We start from the raw sequence: 21,517 nt of genomic DNA on the forward strand, positions 1-21,517 counted from the left end.
CTACCAGGAAATTCTAGAGCACTTCATGCTTCCTGCTGCCGACAAGCTTTTTGGAGCTGAAGATTTTATTTTCCAGCAGGATTTGGCACCTGCCCACACAGCCAAAATTACCAGTACCTGGTTTAATAGCCATGGAATAACTGTACTTGATTGGCCGGCAAACTCACCTGACTTAAACCCCATTGAAAATCTATGGGGTATTGTCAAGAGGACGATGAGGGAACACAGACCCCGAAATGCAGACAAGCTGAAGGCCAATATCAAAGCAACTTGGGCTACCATAACACCTCAACTGTGTCAAAGGCTGATCGCCTCCATGCCACGTCGCCTTGATGCAGTAATTAATGCAAAAGGAGGCCCAACAAAGTACTGAGGACATAATACAGTACATTAACACACTTTTCAGAAGGCCAACATGTGTTTAAGATCCTTTTTTTATTGGTCACATGAAATATTCTAATTTTGTGAAACACTGGATTTGGGGGTTTTTTTTGTCTTTAATCCATAATCATCAAAATTGAAACAAATAAAGGCTTGAAATATTTCACTTTGTGTGTAGTGAACTAATATAACATACAAGTTTCACTTTTTGAAACAAATTATTGAAATAAATGGACTTTTCCCTCGATATTCAAATTTTTTGGTACATACCTGTACTGGACCTCTTGTACCACGTCAGCTGAGCCTGTTTGTGTGAATAGTGAACCAAACTCAGCAAAAGCAAAACAAATCACACTGACAGCTGAAGTATTTTATTGTAAGAAATGCTTTAGTCTGCAATTGCTTTCTTTGGGATTATTCATATGCTAGAGCTATTCTAAGTGACTTCAGTAGGTAATGACATTTACTGGACAACATAGGTGGTTATGCTGTTGAAATGTGGCATTTAGAGATGGCGAAGCAGTGTCAAACACTGATGTAAATATCTTGTTTCAGTCATGTCAGCCAGTAGGGAGAGGAAATCAAAGCTGTATACATCATTGTTACATTGGTGTAGAAGGGAAAAACTGCTGCCCTGTGGTTCATGAAAGACACAGATCAGAAATAGTGTTATGCTAGATCTTGGAAACAAAATATACACACTGGTTGAGAGTTTAAATTGAGATTTAATAGAAATGTCCATTAAGAAGTAGAGTACAAACAACTGTATCGGTACACTTTACAAACTGGAAATCAAAAATAATTTACAGCAGGCTCTTCGGTCGCTGGTCTAGGTATAATTCGTGGCTGACACGAAATTCCCGGTTGCGTTTATTGTTAGCAATCCGGGAGAAAACGTGTCATTGAGGAAGAACACCTCTTGCATCAGGCATAAAACAAACCACAGTTCATTCATTACATACAGTTTACAAAGCATTAGAATTAGTTTCACTTTAATAGAAACAAAACTATAGTTGACACTGGCTTTGATAAATCAGAATGGGTACACTACATATTGTATAAGCTAAATAGCCTTTAGTTTGTCCTTGTGGCTCAGTCAGTTTGGGATGTGTATTTATAATGTAGATACTTTGATATAGTTTCTATACTGTTACTGGTGTTTTACTATTTTAAATTTTGTTTTCTTCCTTTATGGAACAATAAAGTTGATCGTGTTTAAACTGAAGTCCGTCTGCTCAGGATGTCCTTTGCGTTGTGGGATGGAAACGGACCCCATAACCAGCTGGAGCTCTGAATCACAGCTGCATTATGGGTTCCGTTACAATCCCACCCACCAAAATGAGGTTCAGGGCTGGGCCTGGGCCTGAACTGGACAGCACAGCTGAAAAGAAGAAGAAAAGTGTGTTTACAATACATGGATGGAACTAATGGACTAAAATATAGTGGTTTGATCTGCAGGTTCAGACAGAATTCAAAGACGCAGTTCTTATAAAGGTCATGTGATTTTCATTTGAAAAACAAGTGCTAGTTACCATCAAGTAAACTGTGTTGTTTACAGTGTTAAGTTGTAGAGAAAAAACTTTGAATTTGAAACCAAACCCAAAGTGTTTGTAGTATCATAGTGTGTGATGGTCAGTTCTTTAGCGGTATGTACATCTTTGTGATTCGGGTAGAAAGACCATGCAAATCCAGTTTTATGTCACAGTAAGTAACCACAGTTTAAATAAATCCTGTTTTCAACACAGTTTAAGTAACCATTACACAAGTTCAGTAACTTTAAAGTGAGCGTTGTCTCCAGTGGGTGACTCCTGAGCAGCAGAAGGTTTGGTTCCTTTATATTGCGGTTAACATATCGGCTTCCTCTGCCTCACTCGGTTCTCATCAATAATAACGATTCATATCTAATAATGAACCCACAGCTAGAGTTTATAAGCTCTGCTATTATATTTGAATTGACCTGACCTGCTTACAAAGTGGAACTTGCATGGCAATATTTTACTTTGAGCTGTTAGTTCAGTCATCCAGTGAACTGGATTTCATGTGTCGGTAACACAAATAACTGGAAAACTCTGGATACTCAATATTTTATTGCTCCCCATTTGTGTTTTTTTTTTTTCTTTTCAGGTTAGCTTATACATTTTCTGCTGTTACTGTTCTGTTATTGAACACTAACAAACGGCTTGTCCAGTTTATGCCAGCTGCTGAAATGGTTGTAAACTGAATCCAAGTTCACTGGATCGCGGTGTAACATTAAACTGTACATCAAGCTGTCGAGTGAAACTGCAGTGTTAGCAGTTAGTCTTTGCTCAGTGAAATCATTGAAAAAAGGCACTAAGTGACTGCTGTAGGTAGTGTATGTTATGATGCTAACAAAACAGCTGATTGCTTTTTATCTAAGCACATAAAATAGGCATTTTATAGTATAAAGCATTTTGAAGATTCTTATTTTTGTTCATTTGTTTTAGTGTAAGCAAAGAGTTAAACATAACAGACCTTTAGCCAAAAGCCAATAAAATGTCTTGGTGTAATTAGATTAAACACATTAAAGCTGATATAAGGACTTACCTTGCCTATAAATAACTGATTAGAGAGAACATTTTAGATCAGAAATTAAAAGTTTTAAAGCATTATGGAACGTTACATTTTTCATAAAAGCACATTTTGTGAATCCACAGATAGCGTTCTTAATGTGGATCATGAGCTCAGTCTGATGTAACACTACTCAAGGAGGAGTGGTAATAAAATGCCAGTAGTTGGTACAAAACAACTGTGCAGCTTCCCCAAAGATGCAGGATTCAGAATTACTAAAGCATACTGGTTGTTTCTGGAGGCAAAAGCCTGACACGGCTTACATCTTTAAAACCAGCCTCAGGCTCAACATGTCAACTTTTGAAATACCAAACCTTCTCCAAGACAAACTATTGGAACAGGGATAAATATAAGCCTCCTGTATTTGTGTCCCATCTAGAAAAACCTGTTGTGTGTTATCTGTTGAGAGACAGACAGAAAGCTAGATGGGGCATGAGAAGTCAGACTGACAAGGAAGCGCTGATAGTATGCTAAAAGGAAGGGGAGAGCTGGAAAAAAAAATTAAGAAAGAGATTTGCATCATAGGGTGCTTCCTTTGGAGCTTACAATCGGTTTTAGACTGTGATATAAAGCTGCCTCAAACTCTCATATCCTGAAAAATAAAGAGGCGGTTAATGAAAAAAAAAGAGGACTTGGGTAAAATCACTGACGCTCAACTCTACTTTCAGTTTATACTAGAAAACAGCCTAAATGCTTTCTAGTTTTTCTAACAATCAGGAATGATGGAACAAAGACACTCCTTTCAATCACTAAAATGTTACGATACAAATGTGAGGTAAAGTTTAAAAGTTATGAAGTAAAATGTAAAGAGAGAGAGAATGAGGACTTGCACTCAGACCAGAAGCCAGTACAATGAAGTCAAAGGACACAAGCAGCTGACCAAAAAGATGCTTGTCTAAATGACTCACAGTGATAATACATTTGTAAAATAGGAGTTTTAAAGGTTCTGCAGCTCACCAGCCTCTCTGAGCAGTGTGTCCCCCTCGGTGGTCCCCGTCTGCCACAGCTCCGGGACTCCTAGACTTCCTCTTTAAATACTCTAGAGATTCGTTTCACTTTCACTTCTCCCGATCAGACAGAACTCCTCCTCTCCTTTCTTTGTTCACTCCGTCTCCCTCCTCTCCTGCTCCACAGACACAATAGCTACTATCTTGTCTTTTTTTTTTTATGTGGCAAATACACTCAAATGCTTTTTTAAGTAAGACTGTTTGCAACTTTGCATGATACAGCTGATGTATCATTTGAATGAAGTGTAAATGTTTTCATATTATGAGATATTTAGATAGTTATACACTCTTGTTTTAAATATCTTAAAGACTAAGTGAAGTAAAGTCAGTTCATCATGTAGACTCATCCCTGTTTTAATAGATATGAAAGATGTATTTATTTTACACAGTTTTTACTTTTTTCAGTGAGGCTGCACCAGCTAATGTCAAGATTTAAATCTGTTTACATTAAACGTCAGTTGACCCAAAGTACAAATGGAAAAAAAAACGTATTTTGTTAAATAGAAGTTATGCCATGCAAATATAGATTTGGGTTTATCTGCTGAGGTTTTGCGATGACATTTAACTGCAGTGTGTCTGGGAACAGATGTCGCCGAGGATGGGTTTCTCTGGGAATACAGTCCCTGAGAAAACAGTTGATAGTATATTCTGGGGATTCTTCAGACTAACAAAACCAGCATCTTGTCAGAGATGATATTTTTTGATGCATTTTTAACTCCACAAATTCAATTGTACCTTCATTTTATTGGGATAGAACAGAAATCCTAGATGTAAACCTGGACAGATGAAACCAAATCTCTCTCTGTGGCTAGATACCACTACACATCGGTGAGTACTTTTTTATACAAACTTTAAAATGTATTTGTTCTATTGAAGCTGTTCACTACTTTACTAATCTTCTACTTCCCTATGAACCGCACGGTTCCTCTGACTCATCCCAGATGTTCCTCAGTGTGAAACACGAGACTAAGGTAACTGCACTCTCAACATGCACTTTTAATTCGTTCTAACACTTCACAAAAATATCTGTAGAAATAATTTGCTAATAAAAATAATATTAATAAATAAATATTTACCCAAACAGTGCACTGTATAACTTATAAAATGACATTACATGTAGTTATTTCCATGAAAACTTGTCCTAATGGTATTTTTGCAGTTTGGGTCCAGTTCTGTGTATAGTGCTCGTTTCTGGTGTGTTTAAGTTTGTTTACCAGGTTAACCCTATATTTTCACCACAGAAGCATAATGAATAAGTTGCATGTGGCACACAAAAACTGCTGACTGTAATTAGGACAGTAGTAGCAGTAACACTAGTCTTTTTGGTCTAGAAACAGTTTCTGTAACAGTAGTCACGGGCAGATTATGAGATGATGGACCCCCAGGCACAGACATGTTCTCCCTTAATAAATCCATATGTACAAGGCTAACCAACCCTCCTGCAAACACTGTGAACACCAGTGCCACGTTTTTTCTGTGATGTGTTACAGCCCAGAACACTTCACAGTACCGTTGCTGGTTAAATTGCATCTGAACCTGGGTATTTAGTTGACACTGGAGAGGAACAGATATTGTTGGACTTGTGTCCAAAGCTTCCTGCCACAGAATATCCACTATGATGCTCAACACACATCTCATACTAAACGTACTACAGCACACTGCACAACTCTCAAAATACAGCTTGTCATTTGTTAAATCAGAGCTATTCTGGTTTCAACTGTTAAAATAGTTTAACAGTGTGTTGAGCAGCAGAAAAAAATGCAGTGATCACAGATTAATTTGCTAATTATTTTCTTGATTTATCATTTTATTCGCAAAAATTGTGAAAAATGGCTATTTGGAGTTGCCAGAGTCTAATGTGGTGTCTTCAAACTTCATTTGGTCCAGCCAACAAATCCCCTCTGTAGTTGTTGTATGCACAGTAGATGTCACTGATCACATAATGTCTTAACCTGGACATGTAGATGTCTTTTGACAATCTAATAACCAAATCAAAACCTTATCTATTGTGGCAGTAGTAGTACAAGCAGTAGCAATACTGAGTGGTAAAGGTGGTAGGTAGTACTAGTATTCTGTGGAGCAACACGGTTCCTCCTGTGAAACCCTGAGCTTTCAGTTAAGCTAATCGAGGCCTGTAAATCGACTCTTTTCGTGTGTGTGTGTGTTAATTAGAACTGTCTGCATGTGGCATGATGGATGATTCCAGACAGGTGCGACCAACAGACCGTGACAGGAACAGGCCCATCAGTCCATCTGGGTTTCAGCCTGGAAAGTCCGGCAGATTTGGCAGAGATCCTGATCCTCCCTGGAGACCTGAGGTAGGTGGAGAGAAGGTTGGCTTCCTCCTGGGCATTACTCCCACGCTTCCGCCTTGAATGTACAGTACTTGAATAACTAGTAGTCGAGCAGTAATGCAGTATGTTATCTGATTGGCAACCAGCTGGGCTTCTGCTTCTCTAAAGTGAATGTTGAAATACACGACAGAATAAACGTATGAATTTAGTTTGTGACGAACACCTCGGCTTCTTAGGGGAAACTTTTCCTTTATAAACTCTCTACAGTCTGTTGTATATGAAAATATCCTGCTGTGAATAGTTCAGTTGCAGGTAGTGCATATATTGTTTTATTTTGTCTAACTGATTTATTTTTCTCATGGTTAGTATTTGTTAATACAGCTCAGGGCACATCAGGCCAGCTGAACATGTCAGATTTCTTTACAGTCAGACGTACAAATCTGGAGACCGTTTGTAGTAGTTAAGGTAGTGTTTCAGGACCCCACAAAAGTACTGCCCAAAATTAAATAGGAAATAGTATTTCTACAGTAGGCTTGGCCCAATTTTGTTTATAGCCTATGCTATATTCAATTTATATCAATGCTTGATTTTACAACAGGGTTGAATGGACAAGGTCCTCTTCAGAGTAAACATGGATGATAGTCATGTCTCCTTATTTCATATTAAATGAAGGGATTTTTCTCCCCTGGCTTCCTCCATATAGCTCACCAGAAATGATCTCATGCTTGTGGAAATGACAGTTTCTCATGAGACACCACAAGCTGCTGCACGTCTTCTCTGCCCAGGTAACATGAGACTCCAGCGATATGAATGAACGTCCATCAGTTAAGAATCTCTAACTGTATTATCAACTCAATTTTTATCCTGAAGTAGTAACTTGTCACTGGGCACCTTCTCACTCTACTTCCCAAATTATAGTTTTACAATGCTGGTAAAAAAAGAAGACAAGCAGCTTATGGAAAAACATGATCTTTATTATTAGACAACTTTTTTTTTGTCTTAAAATCAACCAATCTGTAATTTTAACATACCAGGGAAGGCATTGGACAGTTCAATTACACATGCACTGACTGATAAATGCTTAGTTCTTCGCACACAAGTGTACGAACAGCTATATTAAACAGATTATGCATAGATGACACTGACAGGAAGACTGATGGATCCTCAGAAGAGTCGTGAGAACTTCTCAAAGACTAATTTATATGAGGTGTCTGGGGAGGATCAGGCAAGTAGTGTGATTGCATAATGTCCCTATTGGCTGGGTTTTCCATCTGCAGGCTGGCTTCTTTTCAAAACAGCCGCTTCTCATAACTGTGGGACAGAGAAGATCAGATGACATCACTGCTTGCTGTTAAGACGTACAGCCAGTAGCCAGAACGGCGGCTGTGAAGAGGAAGTCTAACTGAAGGTCTGTGTAGCTGTGGTGAGACATGAAACTAAGAACTTGGAGTCAATGGAATCTGAAGCGGAACAAAACAGAAAAGTTGTCCATCAGGGTGAGTGGACCTGTTTGTGCTGAACTGTGCGCATACCTGTGCAAGCCGTGGACTCCGCCCTCTAATTGAGCCGATGACGTTCTCTTTTCAAATTTCAGATCTCCGGAGTACATCATGGCTCTGAACATAGGAAACAAACGCTATTAACTCCAGACATCATGGGGAAGAAATACAGGCGAGTAACAAGACCAAAGCCTAGAACCAAGCTACTGTGGCACAGGGGTGCTTTAAGCTAAATGCTAAAGTCAACACACTAGCTGACCATCATCACTGAAGTACAGCAGGTACTTGGCTAGAACTCGACCCCTGCACTCTCATAATTACCAGAAAAAGATCTCGTAGTAATAAGGCTGGAACGCTGCAGAACCTGCCTGAAAATCATCAGGTTTTATCTAATTCTTCAGTATCAAAGTAATGCAGTGATAGATATCAATACATCCAATAGTGCACAGCAAAACTGAACTAACAGTTAATGCGCCGTACTTAGTGTTCCAAAACTAAGAAATATAGACTCCAAACGGGTTTCAAAGTTACTGCCCATACTGTAATTCATTATATACATGTACTGAGCAGGATGTGGAAAGCTTCAGAACCTGCTTAAGAAAAATTTATTTTCATTTTTTCAGTAGGATATTCACATAATTCTGACAGTACATACAACAGTAGGCTAGGCAGCAAAAACAAATGTAGCCTGGGCTAAAAACGGTACCCACATTGTAAGACTATATCCATGGAAACATATAGCCTAGATCCTACTTCCCATTTCTTATCAAAGTTTGTCTATTTGCATGAGTGTTGAATATTGATTAATGCTTTGTCATAAGTTCGGGATCTTGTAATAGGCATTATAGGCTCCCTGAATTGTCAAGATCCTACAGGCTACTAGACTATCTATATAATGAATGAGCTTAAATATCAAATTTATAAAAAAAATTCTTAGCATAATATTTTGGAAAATATCACATTAAACGTTCTATTATGTGAACAAATAATTTTACAAAAAAAAAAAATCAATGTGGTCAGATACGAGTTACTGTGGGGCTGCAGCTTGGGCACAGTTTTTAAGCCTCTATTTGTTTATATTTTGGAATAGTAAGTGTCGAATTAGCTATTATCACTTCATTTTTGCTGCATGCTCATGTGCTGACAACTGTCACTGAATTACTTGGATACTAAAGCATTCGTTAAATTCATTAAAACCTGATTTTCAGACAAATTCTGCAGCAATCCAACCCCTGCATTGTCTCAATTATTAGAATAAAGATCTCACTTACATTCAGTCATAATTACAATTTTTCTTTCTTTGAATGCAGTGGGCTTCTGAAATTCTTTGCACAATTATTTCATCTTTTTTTCTTTTTTTTTGCCCCCAATGTTGTGACCTAGGAGGGCGGAGCAGAATGCAGGGTTACACAGACAAATTGTGCGTTTGTGTCTCTACCTGAGCTGTGTGAGGCTTTTGGCTCCGATGTCCTGACAGGAGTGCTGAATGCCAGCCAGCAGGTATGGAACGAACTTGTGGATGGAACCTTTGTCCTGCACTGCTCCCGAAACACCCTGAGCAACTTTAATCTTATCGTGCTCACTGAGGACAGAGGAAAAGAGGAATTGAACAGCAGGTTTCAGATGGATCCTGTCTTTCACTGACATTTAAAGGTGATGATGTTCTACATCTTGTGGATTAAGAGTTAATCCATAGTAAGGAGAATAAATTAAAATGCTTTATTTTATGAACTCCATGAGTGTTGTATTTACTTTTCAGCCCAAATAAAGATTTAACAGAATTTAAAGCACTGCTGTGCAAAATGACTGCCACTCTGTCCTTTTAGTAGACTCATCATTCTTCACTACCACAAGGCAGAAATAAGTTGATGTTAGGAAAACCACTGAAAATCATATGAGGAAGAAGTGTTTGGGTGGTGAGACTGGTGTGTAATCTGGACAGGAACAGCCACATTTACTTTTTTCCTCTCTTGCTTTTGCATTGCTGCGATTTAACCTGTAGACCTTGTCTATTTGCATGAGTGTTGAATATTGATTAATGCTTTGTCATAAATACAAAGCACTTTTAGGGGACAGTTTCTGTACCTGAAGTATCTGGTCTGGGAGCCCAGGTTTTTGTCCATGGCATCTACGGACCCCATGCCACGATATTTCTTCAGTCTGATGCCATCTGAGAAGAAATATTCACCGGGAGCTTCGCTGGTGGCAGCCAGCAGAGAGCCCATCATCACTGCACAGCAAGGATTAAGACAAAGCCTTAAATGGAGTGAAAATGGGGAAGAAAAGCTTTTGTTTTGCATAATCACAATTTCTCACGGAGGGCAGTGAAAACTACAGTCCAAGTCTGAAAATCTGTTCATGTAAAACATCACAATTGACTACAGAAATTGATTTTAAAATTTGAGTATCTGTCTCATCCAATGTCCACATTTTAACTATAAACTCTTGCACGCTGATTCAGAAGCATCCCTCTATCCATACCTGTGGATGCTCCCAGTGCCAAGGCTTTGGCAATGTGCCCGACAGTCTGGATCCCCCCATCAGCGATGACTGGCACACCGAAATGTCGGGTGTACTCTGACACCTTATAGACAGCTGTGGCCTGGGGTCTGCCGCATGCCAGCACTGATGTAGTGAGAAGAGAGAGATGGATAGAATTGAGAAAATGTGTACAATAGAGGAAGAACTTAGTCATGACAATATGGTCCTGTGCAATACAACAGTCCTTCACCTAACAGGACACTACTGAAACATCACCACCCAATGCTTTACAAAATAATCTTGGAAATGAGAGGAAAATGCTGGCTCCCATTTCTTATCCATTTGTTCCATATGATAATTATATGTTTACAGGGACAGGGCTCTAATGCACTCTTCTTTAATATGTTACAATGCTGCAAAGTAGAAATTTAACAAATGCTTTGGAGCTAAGAATCAACTGATCATTTAACAAACTGACATTAAGACATCCAAACTGAGTTCAGAGTATTTAACCGGACTTGGACAAGCATGCGTGGTGGAAAGCCCCAGGAAGTGATGTTTAAAAAGGGGGGAGAAGAAAAAAAAGCAGACAGGCTGGGAACATGCCCATTTCTGTTAGAATGGGGAAGTTAAACTTGCCACATCAGCAGACAACTACCACACCACTAAGACTTCACATCCATCTCACTTAATATATCATGAATTATTACCTGAATGCTGCTAGTCGACCAATTCTAAGATTTCACCTTCAAGTACGCAAGACTGATGTTCAAATTTATAAAGTCCCACAAAGAGAAACATTCCAATTCCCTATTCTTACCCACTAGAGTTGTTCTGCTTCCTGTGATCTCTGGGCTGCACGGTACTTACCCAACTAGTAAACCAAATCGTCATGCTAGGTGTTTGCTTCCATCATCTAAGAGAGGAAATGCCATATGGAGCAGTTATGGGCATGTACAGGTGCAGCAGTTAAGGAGATGGAATCTTGGGTTACTGTATATAACCATCGTTCTCCTCTGTCAACGACCAAAACCCAAACTCTAGTAAAACAGTGCTGACTTCCGAAACAAACAAAAATTTAATTCAACATTCCCAGGTTTGGTTATTTTTGTATTCTTTTGGGACAAACCTGGTATGATCACAGTGCATGTTCAAAAACGAAGTAAATCAAACTGGTGACTGCTTGGTTCAGGTGTCATTTCAGAAACGTACATAAAACCATCTGACAAAGCCGTAAAAATAAAAATCGCCTCATCTTTTCCCAGACACACAGAGCTGATGAATGCTGACAGGTATTGTCATGCAGCCATGCTACAAGTCAAAAGTGTGGCACCTTGGACTGCAACAGTCACAGCTGGACGTACCTTTTATCATAAGCTTAGTGCAGGCGTGCCACTGCATGTACTAACTGAATATGCTGTTCTGACTACCAGACAGCTCAAACAAAGCCTGCCTGGTCCCAAGCAGCCCATCAGCATTGTCTCCTCTGCTGAACAGAGACACCCTGTGGCTACCATCTACATCACTGGTGGGTCAGTCGTGTCACAGAAGCAGCACACACATGGTTTGGACTCAACGTGCCACTGCCTGACCAATAGTATCAACAAAAAGACACAAGTGGACAGTGTCTCAGCAGGATTAAATCACCCACAGACCAGCAGGTCAGTAAAGTGGCTGGAGGAAGAGCAACATTCATTCTGGGCATTTCAGATTAGTGAGGCTGTAGGAACAAGCAAAAACCCCCAAACCCCAAAACACCCAAGGCCATAATAACCCTGCTACCGCTACATCGACTACTTCTACTGATGCAAACCGATCAAAGCCACAGGCTGGGATGTAGGGGGGCGGGGGCCACACTGTGATCAAGGAGCCAATGAGAGCCCAGCGCAGGCCACAGAGGGTGGGAAACTTACTGGAGTATCCCGTAACAGTAGTTGGGGTTTTGGGGCTGTGGAGCTTTATTGCAGGTGGTACACTGAGGGGAGCTGGACACGGACACACAAACACCAGGGTGGGAGGTTGGGGAGAGAATTCAAGAGACAGAAACCAGAAAGAAAAAGAAAAGGGAGGAGGTAGGTATGAAGATGACACGCATAAATGGAAAAAAAAAAAAAAAAACAAGAAAAGGAAAATGAAGAACAAAGCAGCTAATGATTTGCCTGCTTAGGCCAGAGACAACAGGAAGCACTGAGGTAAACAACATACTTCTTACCTATGCCAGACAAACTCCAACAAAATGTATCCCAGTTACAGTTTAGATTCCAAACTCACTTATTTCTGTACTAAAGGAAGTTTAGTCCAGTTAAAAATCAGCTTCTATTTCCTTAGAAAATGAGTCATTACAATCCTAAATGCCTAATCTAACAAACAACTTTATGTCTAAACTCAGGATCAGACTTTTCACAGAGTCACAATGTCAGACCGGCTCATTATAGATCCTAAAGTGACTTGGCTGAGAAACTGACGGCCTACGCAGCTAAAGGGAATCAGGCAGGAGAGCTCCAAGATCAGGAACAACAACTGGATCCAAAGTATCACAGAGAACTTAAACTGTTCAAGAGAAGGCACATAATCGAATGTCCTTGTTTCTGCCTGAACCTCCTGTAAAGCCAGTTTTCTTTTACTATAACACACTACATGGGATATATGAAACTGTTGCTTGCCCAGCCCTCGTGTCACTGACAAGCTGATCCAGTGTTGTCTGATCCAGGCATTAGGATCAGTAACACAAACTAGACATTTAACATTGCACTTCTTGCTGCCAAACCAAAGTCAACCAAAGTTTGACAAAAGGACAAACTGCACATAATTCCACTAAAACCTCCCTTTCTCCCTTTTACTGACAGATTCAGTAACCACATTAGAGGCTTCATAATGGCTGCTGGCTGCTTTGTGAAGCAGTGAGGGTGGTGGTGTTCAGTCAGTCGCTCACCTTCCTGTGTGATGCATATGGAGCCACTGCCCATCCCCACTCTCAGCGCGTCCGCCCCTGCATCAATCAGGTTCTTAGCCTGAGCTGCAGTCACCACTGCAGCAGAAGGAGAGAAAGAGAAACTATTAGAGCTGGATAATGACCGTTTTATCTGTAAGCAAAATGATTCACAAGCCCCTATAACTCAGTTGTCATCAGCCACTTGTTTGGACACTCGGCAAGTTTGCTGGCTGAGAACTGTGACATGGCTGATCTCATTCTCTTGATAAGCCATTAACATGTCAGTCTGACAAGTGCAAATGTACAAACATTTGTAGTTCAACAGTTTTTGCTTGGGATGAGTAACTGGGATCAGTGGAAATACCTTTTCTGGGTATTGTGCACACAGTAGTGTGTAGGCAAAGCAGTAAAAGGTGTAGTTACCATTGCCTCCGATGACCTGCAGGCTGGGGTACTTTTCTTTGATATATTTGATCATGTTGATTTGGAAGATTGAATTGCCCTGAGACGAGTCCTGGAGGTAGAGAAGGAACATGTGCCATCACCATCTACAACACATCACTTTAGAGCCAGCAGACAACCTAACCTGTAGCAACTCCAGAAACAATCTAAGCAGTCCACACAGCATTAAATGTGCTCCCACAGATCAAGGCCACCATCCCACATGGATCATCTCTCATTAACACTCTCAATGGGAGCAAATGTAACTGTGTCCAGTCTCTGCCTCATTGATTTTAATGTCCATTCTGCCCTGTCCCCAAGTGCTGGTGAGTCTGTGAAGGAGCTCACTTCCAGTGTGTTCCCCACCAGCAGCTCCAGTATTGATTTCCTAGTAATAAAACTGATATCAGCTCAGGAATAAAAGCAGCCATGTCAAATCTGCACCATATAGTCCAAAACATTTCCAAACAGAACAGCGCAAATGCATCTGACAGCGGCACAGCGGTTAGCACTGTTGCACCACAGCAAGAAGGCTGTGTGTGGCGTTTGCCTGCCTGGGTTTCCCCACATAATCAAAAGATATGCAGGATAGGTTAACTGGTGACTCAAAATTATTCTATTACTGTTTTATCATTTATTTTTCTTTTTTATATCTTTGCTTTGCTGTTTGATTCTACTGCATCTCTTTTCCTGAAGCACTTTGTAACTGTGTTTTGACAGGTGCTCTTAAAAGTCATGTTTATTATTATTATTATTCCCTGTCCTCACTATAAACGGCATCTCTGCCTTACCAGTACAACGGCATCCACGCCACTCTGCACCAGTAGGTCCAGTCGGTACTTGTCATCATCATGGGTTCCGATGGCAGCGCCACACAGCAGCTGTTTCCGGGAATCTTTGGAGGCTAGAGGGAAGTCCCGATTCTTTTTCAGGTCCGTGCGGGCGATGATGGACACCAGGGATCCCTCTTCATTCACTATGGGCAGTTTACCTGTAGGTGGAATGAGAGAGATAGGTTTAAATCTGTCTTAGCCCATTTTTTTATTGAAATGATACATAGGGTTGCTAAAAAGATCAAGCAAATCACATCATTCTTATGAGAAACAGATTTACAGTAACATCCTCTTCACCTTTCTTACTCCTCTGGAGGATTTCATTGGCTTCTTTCAGCGTCACTCCAGCTGGAGCGACCACGAGATCTTCTCGTTTTGTCATCACCTGTGATGTGACAGCAGCAGGTTGAAACTAAACTCTAAACCCATAGGGTAGGTTTCTGAGAATGTAACAACTTCTGGTATTTCTCAAATGTTTAGTTCTTGGAGAGGTAATATTTTAATTTCATCTAGAGTTTACTGCCCAATATCAACACAGATCCAACTTAAACCTACTTCAATATGTCACTTTTTCTCTTCTCTCAGCCAAAATGGAACAAACGCCGATATATTCTGTGGTGCTATTATTTGATCACAATATGGATTGTTTCTGTTGACTTTATTTATAGAGTTCACTCTTCAACTGTACAATATCCTTGCATCAGTGTCAAAAATTCTGTATCGAAAGACCTCTAATCCTTTGTGCAAAGTACTGTCCTATCTTGAACTCCCTATGTCTAGAGTGCAGCCACCTCGCTGAGCGGCAGGTCGCAGTCCTCCTCCTTCAGAAAGTCGATGTCTCTGGAAGAGATGATTCCCACCAGCTTGCCGCCCATTTTTCCATTGTCTGTGATGGGGATGCCACAGAAGCCATAGCGAGCCTTGGCCTGGAAGACATCCCGCACTCGCTCACTGGGGCTCATCACCACAGGGTCTGTGATGAAGCCCTGCTCATAACGCTGGAAGAGAGAGGGAAGGAAGGTGAGGGAAAGGAGCAGCAGAGCGAAGAATTAACTGCCTACACTCCACAGTCGAGGCGCAAAGGATGCAGAGAAAAACATGGTTCTATAACCCCAGCAACTAAAAGGCCAGAAAGCAAACACAAAAGAGAAGAGATTAATAACATGAAGATAAACATACAATAAGAAGACTGACCGCAGAGAAGAGTCGTCACACTGCTAAGAGAAAGGCAGGAGGTGGAAAGAAGAGAGGGAAAGGCAAAACAGTCTGTAGCAAATAAAAAGAAAAAATAAAATAAATGAAATGAGGAAAAAAGCCTATATAGATCATCATCACTACCTTGACTTTGCAAACTTCATTGGCCTGGAACTCTGGAGTGCAGTTGTGGTGGATGAACCCAATACCACCCGTTAGCTGGGAGGAGACAATACATGTGTGTGTGTGAGCATCATAGTATGCAAAAGTGACAATCAAACAAAGCAAACAGACTGCGGTCTTGTGTGTCATACTTACTGCCATAGCAATGGCCATGCTGGCCTCTGTGACCGTGTCCATGGGAGTGGAGACAAAGGGGGTTTTCATGGTGATTTGTTTGGTGAGAGCTGATGTGAGGTCCTGGATAAAAGACAAGTTGGAAATCTACAGTTCAGCCTTCTATCCTTCCAATTGTCCTTTTCCACTGAAGACACCAACACATGGAAGCACAAGTATAAACATTTAGCTGCTTCCTTTTCTGAGACAGCTGACTGATTGTGACTAGGGGTATAAGAAACTACTGATACACCTGAATCTTGCAATATTACATTTTAAGATACTGTACTGATTCTCAAAAACACTATATATTTTTAACTAACAGTTCACATGCCAAGACTTACGGCAGTGGTTCATTCCGTCTTGCTTTCAAAGCCCCAACTACTAGGTGGCAGTGTTGTAATCTATCTTCACTCATTTGATTGCATAAAGTACATTTTTCTGCATGTGGTGGCATGTTGCTTATTTTGACAGTTTTTCTAAAATTACTTTTTTAACCTGTCATTCACCTACTATGACCAGCTGTGAACCAAGCCCATAGTACATACCATCTGTATACAGAACACACTATGCACTCTTTATTATATGCTGTTTTACACTTAGTATGCAAGAAATCAACACATATACATACGTATTTATAAATATTTAGTGCAAAGGCAGTGGAATAGATAAAGCCACCAACTAAACTTCACAAAGAGACAGCAAAACGTTCTTCTACAAATCTTTTACGTCTGATTTTTCCTAAAAGCTTTGCACTGTGGGACAATGGTGTACATGAACATCATGACGGTGTGTTTTCCAGTCCACATACCGACTGTGTTCAGTGTATTTAATTCTGTCACTTTCCTTTTGCAAACACTAAATTAAATTTAATCAAAACCCGCTTGAATTATTGTAATGCGGATTTGGACACAGCTTGGATGTAAAGGCATATATACTGTAGTCTATAAGTCAAATCATTTGTCTAAATTATTTTCCAGTTTGACTGTTGTTGAGGTTGTCATGAAATCATTTTATACTTAAATTTTATTAGAAAAAATCATTTTGTCACTAAGCAAAGAAAACAACTCTATTAAAGATTGTCATTTACAACAGACAGCCCCAAGTCTGCTTGCTCACACTTTACGCTACTATCACACTACAGTTTAAAATTTGCCATTATCCCATAAACGTCACAGTGGCAGCTTTTAGCAAAACATACACTCTGTACACAACTGTAAATTCTGGGAAGTATTTACTGCTTGAGTTTATGGAAGTGCTGTCAGCCTGATTCTGGGATTATTCCTGATGCACAGATGATAATCCTCACTCTCTATTTACGTGCTCCCACCTCGGCAACCATCTCAGATTCAGATTAGTTTAATACCACAATGGCGATGTTAATCAGATTTTGTGTGTTGGTAAATGAATATTAGTCCTCACCACTTGATCTGCTGTGAAGTCGATATAGCCCGGCAGAATCAGAAAGTCACTGAAAAAGACACAAAGAGAAAAGTCAGGGCAGCAAAAAATGACTCCTTACACGGCCTGTCCCTCCTTACAGCTCTGTCTCTGCCTCAGCCAATTAAAAGCCAAGAATTGAAAGATTTAGTGGGTAATCTGAAACCTAACAATACCCTCAAAGCAAAAGTGAGAACTGAAACTGAGCTCCACCTTTTGTTTTAATGCATCTGGTATACAGTCATCGGCCATAACATTATGACCACTGACAGGTGAAGTGAATAACACTGATTTTCTCATTACAGTGGCACCTGTCAGCGTGTGGGGCATATTAAGCACCAAGTCAACATTCAGTCTGTGAAGTTGATGTGTTGGAAGCTGGAAAACACAAGCAAGCATAGGGATCTGAGTGACTTTGACAAGGGCCAGGCTGTGATGGCTGACGACCGGGTCAGAGAGTCTCCCAGCCTGCAGATCTTGTTGGGTGTTCCCGGTCTGCAGTGGTTAGTACCGACCAACAGTGTCTAAGGAAGGACAAACAGTGAACAGGGTTATGGACGCCCGAGGCTCACTGATGCTGAGGTCGGCCTAATGTAGATTAAACTTTTATATGTCATTCAATGTTGAAGAACTACTAAATGCAGCACTATATCACTGTCAGGGTGTGACTTTTCTGTTCCAATTCACTGATTAATCATCTAATCCAATAAAATCTCTGAAAACTGTCCACTGCAGTCTCCCACAAAAAGGGCAAAGTGTTTACACCGCATTAGTGGTGCGTTTTTAAATTCTATGAGTATATATTATCCACCTTCATATTGTAATGTTAATACTTTTTTGGCTGCTGGTCACACTAAGCAATGTTAAGATGGAGCCAACAATAGATTAGTACATCACGCTACTATTTGTGCTGTGTTGTATAGTCTACCAAGCAGATGTGCTAAATATAGCCGGGGTGCACAGTCCTGTGGAAGGCACAAGGTAACTTTAGGACAGTGTGTGTAAAAAGTGGCATGCGTGTCCCTGTCTCCCATTTCCAAGAGGCTGTAAATTCAGATTACACCCCTGTTTTCACATTCTAAACCCAATGGTTATATTTTGTTCCTTTTGACTGGCAATGTGTAATTTAGACATTAAAACAATTAGTGTCTGGGTAAAGTTCAGAGCAGTCAGAAAACACTGATGGGGTTTGACGGGGGACCAGTTGTGCAAACGTTGTACTGAAAACCAGATAATGGATGAATGTCTGTTTTCTTATATTTCTACTTAACCATGTAACATCTGTTTTCTTGTATGTATAAGCAGGCAGATCTGAGAAAGCTTTCCTCCTTGTTTCTTGAGTCTAATACTTTGGGTTATGAATGCTAAAAAAAAAAAAAAGTACTGTAAGACACCACCTGTCTATTATAAATGTGTGATTACTCTGGACATTTAAAGGGATACTTCACTGATTTAAACTTCTGAACTTCGGTTTACTTGCCATAAGTACTAAGCCTGTGAAAACTGTATAATCCAACTCTAGGGAGAACTTTCAATAGTTGGAAAATAACTCCAATAACATGGTTTGCATGTTGAAAAACGTAGAATCCAGTCTTTTTGGAGCTTGACCCTTACAGGGTCCATGTCTTTGCTAAGGTAGTAAAAGTTTCTCTGAGCAAGAAATTGGCAGATTAATCAGTGACTAAATGAAATGTTGCGGGCTGGCTCAAAAACTGGACGCAGGTCAGAGAACCGGTTGGATTTTAAGGGGGGTTTATGCCAGCACTCATTCATCATCTACTGATAATCTGCTACAATAAAGCATCACTTATTACAAGACAGGCTACTGTTAGCACACTAAGCTAAGTTATAGGCATTCATTGGGCTGGTTGTCCCGGGACAGAGGAGTGGGAATGTGTCTTTACTTGTATGTGAGCCCGTCTCCTCCGCTGAACAGCTGCTGTCCCGTCAGCCCGTCGTCGGGAAGGTAACCAGTCTGTCCGCTGATCAGGTAGTCCGCCATGACGTCCAAATTATCCTGCCTTCAGTCTTGAACAATAAAGCTTCTTCTTTATCTTCCTCTGTTGTTTAATGGTTAACAATTCGGCTCAAGAAGATGCTAAAAAGACGACCGAATACAAAATACAGACAGGCCCAGGAACTGAGACCGAGAACTTTCTTCCCCTGCCGCCACAGTCGACTCTCCTTCTCGGTCCGTTATCTGTCCAACCGTGGTCCTACTCCGAAACGGCCCCTGTCGTCTATTAATGACTACAACAAGGGCAGAAAATGTCGGTATAAAGACTGTAGCTGACCTTGTTCCTGCTTGACAACCGGGCTCAGCTGGGAGCTCAGCTGGGGGCTCATAGTGCTCATGTCCTTTCTGCAGCTCTCTCCAACACGTGCATCGTTCATGTCCCAGAGGCGCTGGGACGTCACATCCGGTCGGCCTGCATACTAGCTTAGAAAACAGTCAACACTATTTTACAGTCATATCTGAACGAGCTAACTCATTTTTCGCAGTTAAAAATATGTTGCATCTCGAAAAAATATATAGTCAAAGCAAAACCTTCTGGCACTTCACCCGCTGCCAAGGTCCACAGATGGAAAGACCTGAAGAGGTCAAAACTCTAGCAACAGGAAACATCATACTGTATGTTGTTTTGGGATGTAGAAGGAGGCTGGTGAATATCACAGTCTAAAATGTAAAACATGCTCAATTTATCTGAACTCATCCTGTTTTCCAGTGGTTTCAAAATATCCTACAGCCCATAGAACTGTCCTTCCTGGGGGGAACTGGGCCACACACAATAGGTTAAGGCATACTATTACATTCAGACTAACTCTATTAGGCTACAGCAGAAACAAGGCACATTATATCAGAAGTGTCCTGAGGTTTCTGCATCATGTGTCAACATTGGAGCAACTGTTGAGACACATTCATATTATGAATATATTATGATATATTTACTTGCAATGCACCTTTCTTTTGCAGAGAATTCACATTTCAAACTGTTGTTGGAAACTTATACAGTTTCAATGTATGCATGATTCTTTCTATTGTTCACATTTGCAGCACAGATGTGAGAGACCAGACCAGATTCTCAAATGCCAATATACAGTAGCTAATCAGTCAATGGCACATAACATTATGACCACTGACAGGTGAAGTGAATGACACTGAATATCTTGTTACAATGGCACCTGCCAATGTGTGGGGCATATTAGGCAGCAAGTGAACATTCACTCCTCAAAGTTGGTCTGTTTAAGGATATGAATGACTTCACTCCACTTTTAAAAACTCGCCAGAGGTACTTAGCATTATAGCAGCTCTGAATATACAACATGTATCATAAAACACACCTGTAAGCGGATTCAGACATTTTCTATTGGGTGAAGGGTCAGTAGTGAACATGGCTGTAAATGTGTGAAAGGACAAAACCAAGTGTTTATAGTATAGATTATATTAATTTGAATATTACATAGCTTATCATTGTATTGTTACCAAATGACTATGGGGTAAAGGGGGTTTTCAAAGCATTTCATTCAGTTTTACTTACAATTTACACAGAGTCCCAACATCTCTTGGAACTAGGGTTGTAAATGTACAATTACAATATTGACTGTATATGAAAATACTGTTCTTATGTTGCATGTACCCTCACATTATACTACAGTAAAGATTAAAGGTATAAAAGATTAATTCTGTTAAATGAGGCTCATTATGGCCAAAAGGCTTGTATTTATAGATCTTAATTGCATTTTTATCTCCATTTGTTAAAGGTTTATTCTACTAAAATCAGTCTCCAGGCAGTTTAGATTGGAAGACATCATTCCTTACATTAAGGAAATGTAATATAAACCTCCTCTTAAGGTGTTAATATTTTGCTACAAGGATAAGTAAAACATCACATTTCCTTGTGTAATATGGTAAAAAAAAACACTAGTTGCGACAAAAAACCTGCTACATTTTTGAAAATACATCACTTCTACTTGACTCCATTCCATTTAAATCAACATTCTATCTAAAAGGTCTGCTCCATTGTTTATGTGCGTGTGTGTGTGTGTGTGTGTGTGTGTGTGTGTGTACACGAGTGCAATGAATACACAA

General features: G+C 40.2%; 2 protein-coding genes across 7 annotated transcripts in view; one reads left to right on the plus strand and one right to left on the minus strand.

Moving 5' to 3' along the window:
* Nucleotides 1-7,178, plus strand: part of LOC109973772 (uncharacterized) — a 10,809-nt gene extending 3,631 nt beyond the window's left edge. Inside the window, exons 3-6 of one of the 6 annotated variants that reach the window (XR_002276870.1) lie at nucleotides 4,732-4,805; nucleotides 4,919-4,948; nucleotides 6,150-6,295; nucleotides 6,975-7,178. The gene's annotated coding sequence lies outside the window, so the exon portion shown is untranslated. Of the gene's footprint in view, nucleotides 1-4,731; nucleotides 4,949-6,149; nucleotides 6,951-6,974 lie in introns of those variants that run through there. The other 5 variants (XR_002276869.1, XR_002276871.1, XR_002276868.1 and 2 more) reach the window with 5 other exon arrangements.
* Nucleotides 7,179-7,307: 129 nt separating this feature from the next.
* impdh2 (IMP (inosine 5'-monophosphate) dehydrogenase 2) lies at nucleotides 7,308-19,847 on the minus strand. The gene is made up of 14 exons (XM_020623576.1): nucleotides 19,332-19,847; nucleotides 17,410-17,458; nucleotides 15,970-16,071; nucleotides 15,796-15,870; nucleotides 15,249-15,455; nucleotides 14,755-14,842; nucleotides 14,416-14,615; nucleotides 13,607-13,697; nucleotides 13,184-13,279; nucleotides 10,252-10,395; nucleotides 9,856-10,000; nucleotides 9,209-9,352; nucleotides 7,804-7,887; nucleotides 7,308-7,582 (listed from the first exon to the last, which is right to left on the minus strand). The coding sequence occupies exons 1-14, from the start codon at nucleotides 19,427-19,429 to the stop codon at nucleotides 7,561-7,563; spliced, it is 1,545 nt and encodes a 514-aa protein (XP_020479232.1). The 5' UTR covers nucleotides 19,430-19,847; the 3' UTR covers nucleotides 7,308-7,560.
* Between the last annotated feature and the right edge of the window lie 1,670 nt (nucleotides 19,848-21,517).

This window comes from Monopterus albus, unplaced genomic scaffold (assembly GCF_001952655.1).
Source record: "Monopterus albus unplaced genomic scaffold, M_albus_1.0 scaffold305.1, whole genome shotgun sequence".
Classification (NCBI taxonomy): domain Eukaryota; kingdom Metazoa; phylum Chordata; class Actinopteri; order Synbranchiformes; family Synbranchidae; genus Monopterus; species Monopterus albus.

What these genes read in the sequence shown, in the direction of transcription:
- impdh2 (XM_020623576.1), bottom strand. Translation starts at nt 19,429, where the DNA reads ATGGCGGACTACCTGATCAGCGGACAGACTGGTTACCTTCCCGACGAC. An exon ending in GGCACTGGGAGCATCCACAG is followed by an intron (nt 10,001 to 10,251) that starts GTATGGATAGAG and finishes CTTGCTGTGCAG; the next exon opens with TGATGATGGGCTCTCTGCTG. An exon ending in AAAAGCCTCACACAGCTCAG is followed by an intron (nt 7,888 to 9,208) that starts GTAGAGACACAA and finishes TCCTATGTTCAG; the next exon opens with AGCCATGATGTACTCCGGAG.